The sequence below is a fragment of the Gossypium hirsutum genome, chromosome D07 (genome assembly GCF_007990345.1).
Source record: "Gossypium hirsutum isolate 1008001.06 chromosome D07, Gossypium_hirsutum_v2.1, whole genome shotgun sequence".
NCBI classification, from domain to species: domain Eukaryota; kingdom Viridiplantae; phylum Streptophyta; class Magnoliopsida; order Malvales; family Malvaceae; genus Gossypium; species Gossypium hirsutum.
In genome coordinates, this window is record NC_053443.1 from 314,972 (window position 1) to 325,726 (window position 10,755).

The 10,755-nt window shown below is 31.0% G+C and overlaps 1 protein-coding gene across 1 annotated transcript; it reads right to left on the reverse strand.

The window, feature by feature from the left end:
* Window positions 1-5,353: 5,353 nt before the first annotated feature.
* On the reverse strand, window positions 5,354-8,227 carry LOC107932945 (myb family transcription factor EFM). The gene is made up of 4 exons (XM_016865072.2): window positions 7,839-8,227; window positions 6,294-6,851; window positions 6,124-6,200; window positions 5,354-6,042 (listed from the first exon to the last, which is right to left on the reverse strand). Exons 1-4 carry the CDS (start codon window positions 8,050-8,052, stop codon window positions 5,566-5,568), a joined length of 1,326 nt encoding a protein of 441 aa, XP_016720561.1. The 5' UTR covers window positions 8,053-8,227; the 3' UTR covers window positions 5,354-5,565.
* Window positions 8,228-10,755: the final 2,528 nt, after the last annotated feature.

Below are 10,755 nucleotides of genomic sequence, written 5' to 3' on the forward strand. Positions count from 1 at the left end.
TAATGCATTGGGGTTTTCTTAGACCATAGGATAATGCATATATAGAGAGAGATAAGTGGAATTTTATTTCATAATTTGGTTAAATTTTACACTTTATAGGGTCAAAGGTCTTCGGCTTATAAGTTTTAGGGACCCAAGTCGCTATCAAAATTCAAAATGGTTTCCTTTAATTGTATGCCACCTTTGAAAAGTGTCCATATCTAATATTTAATATACAATGTGTAATCTTTGTCAAATAAATTTTTTTAATAATAGGTTGTCAAAATTTTGAATGTTATTTAGAGGCATATGTTATTTATCCATAACAATGTTTAAAATTTAAATCATGTATAATTTTTTTTAAAAATTTTTCAAATTAAAAACTAATATATATTAATGATATTATTATTTTAGTGAGATTTAGATAATATGTTCAATAAAATTTAAACATAATGATAAATTTAGTTTTAACATTTATATTTTTTTATTAATTTGACTATTATTTTTGTACTAAATTTGACCCTTAATTTTCAGGAAAGAGTCAAATTGTTTTTTTTTAACGGAAATAATGATTGGAACATTAATTTTTAACGTCGTTGGCATGACAACTTGCATGGCAGTTCATGTGCACGTCATTTGTTTTATATGTCATGTCAACAAGTAATTCAAAAATTATAAAAATTAAAAAAAATCAAAATTTAAATTAAAAATAATAAAAATTCAAAAAAATTAGCATGAAGCACATGTAGGTTGTCATGCAAGCTACCGTGTTTAAAAATTCAATGTTTTAATTAGTATTCTCATTGAAAAAAATCATTTCGACTCTTTTTCAAAAGGTTGGTGGTTAAATTTGACTCTTTTTAAAAGATTGAGGTCAAATTTAGCTAAGTAAAAGAATAAGGGCCAAATTGGCAAAAGATATATATTTCTAAATCCAGCATTATATCTAAAATGTAATTTTATTTATTAAAGATTATTTTATTTTAATATAATATGATTAATGAAATTTTTTATGTAAAATTTAAATATTTTATTAAAATGATATCTTAACTAAAATTTATGATTTTTTTTATTTTACAAAGGAATAGACTAATTTTACAAAAAATTGAGACAATATGTTGTTATAAAGAACTAGTACTTCATAATTTTATACATATTTCTATTATAGATAAAAATTTATTATAAAAGGTAAAAAATAAAAATAAAGAAAAATCGATCCTACAATAAAGTTGGTTGTTATAATGAAATGTTGTCATAGAGAAGACTGACAATATACTATAATTAAAATTATTAACTAAACTGATGTCACGAGTCAACTGGGAATCAATTTAATTAAGAAATTACTAAAAAAAATTATTTTTTTACAAAATTATATTATACCTAGTGTATTTTTAACATAAGACACAATATTTTTTGAACCTTTAATTTTACCATTTCAAAATTTCATTTAAATTTTATACAAGTTTCTAAGTATGTAATAATCTAATTTATTCTTAAAACCTTTAAATATCTGGGTAGTGAAATAGTTGGGCTAAATTGGGCTAAGAATGGTTAACAACATGCAAGCCTGAGTTGAACCCAAAAATTTATTGTATCAAATATATTTTTTAATAAATAGTTGGAAGAAAACTTTCGTCCCAAAAAAATGAAGAAATTTTATGCATTCATGTCGATTTTAATAATATTTAGATAATATTAATTGTTAAGGCAAATTTTGATTCTCTAATGTATAAACGAATGTAGTTGTTAGGCACTATTCCACGTAGCCATTCCCCCCTTTCCGAAAAGACCAACAGAATCAACTATCCTTTTGTTGCACTTTATTCATTACATAATATTCTTGCTATTTTGTAAGAAGCCACGTAGGATATTACATGGCACTTTTTGGTCACAAGCTTCAACACGCTCCAAATTTCATCACCCACCACCCTCCACATGTTTTTCTCCCTATTTAAATCCTCCTAACCCTTTCTTATTTAATTTCCTCAACCAAACCACAAAACTCATGAGTAGCTCAAACCCATGCACCATCATGCATGATGATGATAATATTATTAAGAAGTACATCCTCATGCATGAAAATGATGATAAAATCCACCGTCATCATGGATATATTTCATTGGCCAAAGGCGATAAAAGTTATGATCATGCTCCATCCGCATCCGTAGATGGAGATGGAGATGATGACGATCTTGCTCCGGCAGCCTAGGACTAACATCATGTGGAAACCTAATCTATGTAGCCTTAGAGTGCTTCACAAAACCCTTAGTTAGTATGTAGTAGTTGTAGTTTGAGTTTCTTATGTAGCATATGATGTAATCTCTTCATCTTGTATGACGTACGTTTGGACTTTATTATGTCAATTATAGAGATATGCTATTATCTTATTTTAACCATATACCAAGATTTTGTCAACTTCATAAGATGAAAAAAAGTCCCTGCATCAGTCTATCCAGCAAGGGTCAAAGAGACGTCAAAGAATTTATATATACATATAGAAACAACAGTTATGCTAACAATTTGTATTTTTTGAAAATTTTGCAATTTTTATATGAATAGTAACAATAAAACTCGAATACAAACAAGCATTGAGTATAATATACAATGGTAAAATATTCTGCACTTCTAAGGGGATATTCAATTTTGAACTTTGGGAACAACCATGAATCTCGAAAAGATTAGTTTCTATAAACTGTAAAACGAACATGTAAGATACTTTAGTTTCTAAAAAAATTTAAGTAATTTGATCCAAAAATAAATAGAGGAGAAACACTAATGAGAGTATTGAGAGTGTCTAATTAGTACCACTTGTCCTTGAGATAATAGTATTTATTATAATTGTATTGTATTTATACTTATAAAAAAAAAGAGTTACATATGCATTTCTGGATCTAAATGTTGAATGAAATTTGTATCCATAAATGAATATAATTGTATTTGATTGGTACATGTATACATTATGAAGAAAATAAAAGAAATAAGACAGAAAAAATCACTAGTGAATAAATATAATCCATTTTCAAACAAATAAATCTAATTTTGTTTTGCAATCACGAAACAAAATAATAGAGACCAAACCTTTTCTCATGAAAATATTAAGAGTAATTAACAAGATTATGTATGGTTTTATCTTTATTCCATCTAGATATGGTGAGATTTTAATTGCAACGGACCATGCATGTTTATCCGACTTAAGATTCCCCCTAATCACTAAAGCATCATCACACTTTGCTTTAAAACCCTTTTGGTGTGTAACGCAACTCTTAGTCCAATGCTTTCACCCACTGTGAGGGTGAATTCTAAATATATCATATCTATAGAAAGATATAAAATAAATGAGGATGTTACTTTAAAATTTCAACGTAGCTCACTAATTTTATTTTTTTTTGGATAAATGATGATTTTATTATGCAAAGAAGTAGAATTCTGCTATTTTAAAACATCAAGCAAAACTCCTAAAAACAACATCACACTCCAATCAGTACATAATTGAAAATTAATTACATAAATTCTATAGCACTAACTCCAAGTGTACTCATTCCTTTGCTGCTCTCTGAATTGCTTTCTATTACGCTTTCCCCAAATCAAGTAAAGGACACGTTAAACATTTATATAATTTTGCAACTACGACTTAAATCTTTGCGTTGTAATGATGATGCGCCTCGCTTTACATATCATGCAAAATCAGCCTATATATGATTCGAGTCCACATTGGCATTTGCCACCAGCAGCTAGCTAGCCCACCATCCTGCCTAAAGACATAAACCATAATATGACTTTGGGATACATCAAAGGCCATGACCGAGTAGAGATCCGAGTAAGAATTTGGTGAATTGTCTGCCTAGGTGGCTGGACCCTGTTTCCCCCACCCATGCTCGGCACTTGGGAATACTACTTTATGGTCTTGATTCCACACTCTCCCCGTGCTTGCCTTGTGGCAAATAATGGCTATCCATGCCAATTGCACCATCTCTATACCAACATCTCCCTCTATATATTCATCTTCCATATTCACTGATTCAATCGCACAACAAGCCACAATTAGATTAGCTGACAATTCGGCAATATGTCTCCTGTTTCCAAGGTTGTTGTCTCATGGTACAAGAAGCATGCAGATGATGATGATGATGGGTATACCCATACTCCAGCAACATCATGCATAGAGGGAAATGGCGACGGTGATGATGATGATGGAGACTACGACTATGCTCCAGCTGCATGATGATAAGCTAGTCACTATGCTACGCAATCATCAAAACTCTATACATGGGGGGTTTTTTCCCAAATTTTTTTCTACTTCTTCTACTGTATATGGATCTAGTAATATCTATATGTACTATGTATGTACATGCATAAGCGGCCCCAAACTGCAGACTTAAGGAAAACGTGAGAGGGACATATATTTTGTCATATAAGTTGGTAGGTACTTTACCAACCACTAACCGACGCCTAATCATATTATATGCTTGTAGCCTATAGGTTACTAATAGATGGCAATCACTGCATTGTTAATAAACTAGTAAACTAGCTAGAGCTTTGTCTTTTGGGGTAGTTGTTGAAGAAATTAATTGAATACTATATTGTTGTCAGTTTTTTTTTTTCTGAATGAGCTTTGTTCCTAATTAAGCAAGTGAACAAGTTATGTTAAAAATTGAATACAGTTTCAATGAGAAAATTCAAGTTTAAATATTGAATACGACATAATGATAAAGGGCAGCCATAAACCTGAAGCATAAAGTTACAAAAATAGAACTCCCTACATCACTTGTAAAACCAGAAAATTGTTTTTGGAAATCAACCATTTACCAACTTATGATTTTTTAAAATTAAAAAAAAAGAGAGTAAATTTTCGTTTTTATTGTTGCAATGTATAACAACACTAAATGAAGCCCTCCTCAAATTGACTTTAATTTCCATTTGAGCTCTCTCGTTGGTTAATTTGATTAAGTTTAGAGTGACGTTAGATGGTGTTTTGGAGTAAGCTATTTTTTTAATCCATAAAATTCAAACTCAATTTACTTAAATAGTATCAATTTTGTATCATTAGATCTAACAAATTTTATTATATATTCAAAGCATGCGGGTATAAATTTTAAAATTATACATCAATTTTAATTTTGTTTAATTTTATATATGAAATTTTTATTTGATTTAATTTTTACAAATCACTAACATAATGATCAATATAGAATATTTTATACACAAATAAATTTTATCTAAATAACATATTTGTTTCGTGTACAATTAAATCAAAATCAAAATTCATGTATTAAATTATATATTAAATAAGTGAATTTATTTGGTCCACACTTTGGGTAAAAAGCGAAAAATCACAAAAACAAGAAAAGAAAATAAAAGAAAAGCTAAAAACAGATAATCCAATATTCAATCTTATTCTGAAATAAACATTGAAAGCAAAGAGAGTGAAAATCAATTGAGAAGTACAAAACAAACGATTGCTTTTTCTTTAATGCACTCTTTTCTCCTCGCTTCACTTATTTAGAACAAAAGATATTAAATTTTTTTTTATTTCAAAATAATATAGAGCATGAACCATTACTGAAACCCTAAACCCTAAAAACACTATTAGAATTTTAGAGTGATCTCACTTCTATTGCTTTCTTCACCTTCTTCTCTCAGTGCAGCTAGCCCTATTCTCTGATCCCCACAGCTCTCCCCTTTCCAGCTACCACTCTCAGACTTGCCATCTTCAATGCTCTCTGACCGATCTCCCGCTTCCCTGACGTCAGGTTCCGGTGAGTTTCGTGCATTGTACATGTTGTGGAGTTGGTGCTGGAAGGTGTGGTGAGGTGGAGGTAGAGCTGGGGTTGCGGCAGTGGTGTAGAACTCTTGTGGCACTGGTGATGCACAGAAGTGAGGTGGTGCATGGGGAACTGCTGGGTGGTGGTGGTGGTGAGCACCATACAAGGCGGGATCCCCACTGTGGGCGGCGGTTGCATACTCTGGTGGAACCCAGATACCACCTAAGACTACAAGCTGGGGTGTTGGAGCTCCTGCTGCTTGTGGAATTGGACTTGGTCTCCTTGTATGCAACCTATATTTCTGCCAAAAAAAAAAATCCAAGGCATTTCAAGATCTGCCACCGACATATCTTTCCAGTGTTTGGTACTGTGTCAGGTTTACCTGCAGATGGCTTTTCACTTCGTCATTGGTCAAACCATCAACTTTCATCAACTCCCTGATCTGTTTCGGTGTAGCAACTGTAACCGTAACCATCAAAACATGATTACAAACAATGATATGATCTTCAAATCAACAAAACAAAGGCCAACAAGACAAAAATGAGGATGTACCCTGAGAGCCACCAAGCATTTGGAGAGCATTGACAAATCTCCTGTGCAAATCAGGTGACCAGCAACGCCTAGCTTTCCTATGAGGTTGATTAGTATTAGAACCATTCGTTGTTTGCCCATCAGTTCTGTTGTTACTTGTCCCATCATCTCTCTGTTGACAAGATGTTCCGTTTTCAGTGTCTGAAGAAGCAAGTGATAAATCAGGGAGAGCAGTACTGCATGAGTTTCTGTCTTTGGAGAATGGAAGGAAAGCTCCTCCAATTCTTTGTTTGGAATCTAATGATGATCCTAACTTGGGACTAACAACATTCAGACCAATATCAGTGTCTTTAGGGGATGATGTAGTAATTGAGGAGGATTGTGGTTTGGTTTCGTAATGTCCTGCTTGGCTCCATAGTTGTGCAGTGGTCATCCAGTTGGCTTTATGATCAGATATGGTTTGGAACTTGTCCATGTTCTCCGACACTGAGGTTTTGAGGGGCATGAATTCTTCAAGAACTGGTTTTGGTCCTTGATTCGCTCGGTATGCCTGTAGTTGTTGTCTTGATGACTCCAAAGCTGAGAACAATGAAAAAATAACTATTACTATTCATTATTGCTTTAGTTCTTTAGAAAATGTATGCGTATATTGAACCGTGTGAATTCATAGCTAATTCTAACTTTTATAAATTGTATAATTCCGGTTTTAGTACCGTTACAATATTGGAATTTGGGTTTTAATCATTCTACATCAATTTTATTTACTTAGATTTTTTTTTATAATATTATTAGTAGATTCAAACTGATCAAATAGCTAGATGTTACTATTAAAGTGATTATGCAAATTTTTCTCAGTCATTTGGTCTTAGAGCCACATGGACATAGGCGGATTGTCATTGAGATTTACGTCTCTAAAATTTTTAGAAATTTTTGTTATACTTTTTTTTTTAATTTTTGATTAAGCCTTAAATATTTTTCTTTTAAAAAATTTCATTAAAATTTTCAAAATTTTTAAAAGTTTCAATTAGGCATATCAATCTTTATAAAAATTCTCATTAAGCCTTCTAATTTTCTAAAAGTAGTTAGATCTACCAAAATTTTTAAAAATTTTCATTAAAATCATTAAAATTTTAGTTTATCCCTCCAAAATGTCAAGACCTGGCACTACACATGGAGATATAATTAATCATATTTAATCAATAATAATATTTTAAAAAAAATTAGATTATCACTTTAATAACTATAACTAACAATGTTATTAATTTGACCTACTAATAATATTATAGAAATAGAGTGACCCAAAGTCATGCCAAATTTAACTTAAGAGGTTAAATCTCAAATTTCAAAATAGTAGCAAGACTAAAACTATAATTAAATGCCATAAATAAAAATGATTGTAATAGAAGGAAAAAAGGTAGGAACTTCTATCAAATCAGCTCTAGGAAAAAATATTTGAGTTCTTTCTTGTCATTTGGATCTCAAGGTGGTGATGATTCTATTATATATAAAAAAAATTTAAGAATCAAAATTGATATCCTATAATATATATATATATATGTAAAGTACCATTGGTAAGAAGTTGCATGCAAAGGGGAAGTTCACGTTTGAAAGCATCGATCTTAAGGCGTTCTTCCTCGAGACGAGAGAGGTAGTCTTCAAGCTTCAATGTATGATTAACAACAACAATCTGCTGCTGGTCTGCGTAACACTTGGACGGCGCCGCAAAATGGCCATGGGGTTTACAATCAAGGGTTAGTTCAGAAGAAGAAGATGATGCCATGTTTTTGTTTTTGTACGGGGTGTCTGACTGTAATAAAAGACAAGAGAAGAAGAAAAAGAAAACTATCTGATAAAAGTTGTTGTTTGGAAGAATAGTGGTGACATGCTAGCTATAAGATCACACACCAACAAATAGAAAGAAAGGGAAGGAAAGGGTATTATAAGTGGTTTGTGAACACAATGAGGATTCGGTTCTTTTAAAGGTGAGTTTCAATTGGGGAATAAAGTAGGGTTGGAGAGGGAAATAAAGATAAAGGTAATTAAGGGCAAAGAACAAAGGCAATTAAAAGAAGAAAAATAAATAAATAGAGATAGAAGGGAATCAATCAACATTCAATAACTAGGGTCCAAAAGCAAAAACATAAAGGTCATGTGCTTAGTCTTTGTACGAAATTCGAAATCACCCATGCAAAAGATTATTCTTCCTCTTCTTAGTTGCTTTCTTTCTTTTAGTGTTTTTTTGCTTTTATTTTTGCTTACTTTGATTGTTTAGGAAGATGTATTATCCTTTTGATTCTTTTCCTAGATTTCAAAAACTTTTTAATTAATATATTATTTTGCACTTGAGTTTAATTTTAATGTTTAATTTAATATCTAGATCAAACAACATTGTGTCATTCAATGAATGTTTAACATGCATGTTCTAGTAAAAAGAACAAACATGGTTACATAACTGGGGCAAAAAAAAGTCAAGTACCGAAATGAACATTTAAGTCAAACTCAAAGGGTAGTTTTAATGGGGGATAGGCTCCCAAAATGGAAAATTGACATCAAACCACTCATAAATAAAAGAATTATAAATTAATATATAATAAAATTACACTTTGGCCCCAAAATGAAAAAAAAATTAATCCCTTCATAATAATAAAATTATATATTAGTAAATAGTAAAATTACATTTTGATCTTTCAAAAATTTATAATTTAATTTTAATCTCCCTAAAACAATAATTTTTAGATTCGCCTAAATATCAAATAGTGTGTATTAATGTTAGGATTTTACATTAAACTAACCCTATAAAATTATAAATATGTATACACATAAAGTAGACCTGGCATTGATCCCACTGTATATCGATTAGCTATTAAGTATCCAAGGCAATGCAACTTTGTTTATTGGTTTCGAAAGTTGCATACTTGCGCTATAATGGGGTGCATGGAATTCAGCAGAGAGAAAAGAAATATCATATATATTTGACTCTTAAGGAAGGAATATATCTGTAATGTGATTAAATTAAGGGGAAAAAAAGGGTTAAAAGAAAAAAACCCTGGGAATCTTCTGCTACTAACTTTAATGAAAGTGGTTAGGAAGGTAACAAAGATTCTCTCCCAAATTACAACATGTTTTCTCTGCAAACTTAGGGATATTATGACGAGGAGCATCACTTGAAAACGATAAGAAATGGCTTTTTTTTTTTTAAACATTACATGAAAGTAAAGACAAGCTCATGTCATGTGTTGTGAGAGACGACTGCATCGAATTCCCTTAATGATGGGTATTGCTCTCTTTCTAAAAGAACCCCCAAAATTAATATCTAGAAGCAACATCTCTTCTGGTACAAGACTCCAATCCATGCCCTTTTTTTTTCTCTTATCTGCACTGCACATTCCCCCACCTCTTTTAGTCTTTTAATTTCACTCTGATTTTAAAAAAAAAAAAAGCAAAGCAAAGAGGAAAGGAGATTCTCCTCGTGACACGTGTTTTTCATATTCTTTCATATCCTCTCGTTTTGAATATTCCTTTTGTTATAAGAATTTAGTTTTTGTTGTACTCCATTCATGTTAGAATATATGGGAAGTTTAGAAGACACTTAAACAGAAAATCTGTCACCAGCATATCAGAAAATCACTTGTGAAATCATCCTCTCTAGAAGACTACCACTTAAACAACGGATGGTGTGGACTTCGTTCAAAATACGAAGTCATTTATCAAACATCATGTGGGTTCAACTATTTTATCCCATCAGAGTTAAAATGAATAGTGAGATCTCTCATGTTACAAATACCCTCGTCCTATCGAAAACATTCCTACCATGTACTCTGTAATGATGGCTAGATAGCAAGTTTAACAAGTTAACACTTGTCATGTTCTGTAATGAATGATATAAATTGTAATGAACCTTAATTTAATGAAATAATTTTAATAGGGTTAATAATTAGACTTGAATTTTGAAATTTGAAAAATAGAAGGACTGAATTCCTAAAATAAAAGTATAAGGATTAAATTTCATATTTGTGAACAGTACAAGTATAGAATTTTATTTAGCGCTGTAATTTGGATGATATTGATTTCAGATTTCAGATAATTTCAAGTAAAAAATTCTTAATGCGAATCAATTTATTTCGGGATTATTGTGTTTAAGTTGTTGAAATTTATTAATCAAGATTCAAACATTGATAGGTAGCTTACTGGAATTGTTGTGAGTAGAAGCACTGGATTGCTATCCATTAATTGCGGATATATAAAAGCTTAAAATGTTGAATTAATTAAGGCTTTTCCATTGAATTATCAACAATCCCTTTCGAGGACTATTTATGGTTTGACCATATATAAGAATATATGGAGGGACAGTGGAGAATGGCTTTGTCCCAAAACAGAAAAAGCAGGGAATTAGAGTGTGAAGGAAGACAGGAATTTTTGGTTTCATTTTATTATGCTATTTTGTTTATATTTGTCAACGGAAAGTACATTTTTTAATTATTAC

Excerpts from the sequence above, each read along its gene's own strand:
- LOC107932945 (XM_016865072.2), bottom strand. The coding sequence starts at position 8,052 with ATGGCATCATCTTCTTCTTCTGAACTAACCCTTGATTGTAAACCCCAT. Across the intron at positions 6,201-6,293 it reads AATGCTTGGTGGCTCTCAGG|TTGCTACACCGAAACAGATC; the intron begins GTACATCCTCAT and ends TTACGGTTACAG. Across the intron at positions 6,043-6,123 it reads AAGTGAAAAGCCATCTGCAG|AAATATAGGTTGCATACAAG; the intron begins GTAAACCTGACA and ends TTTTTTTGGCAG.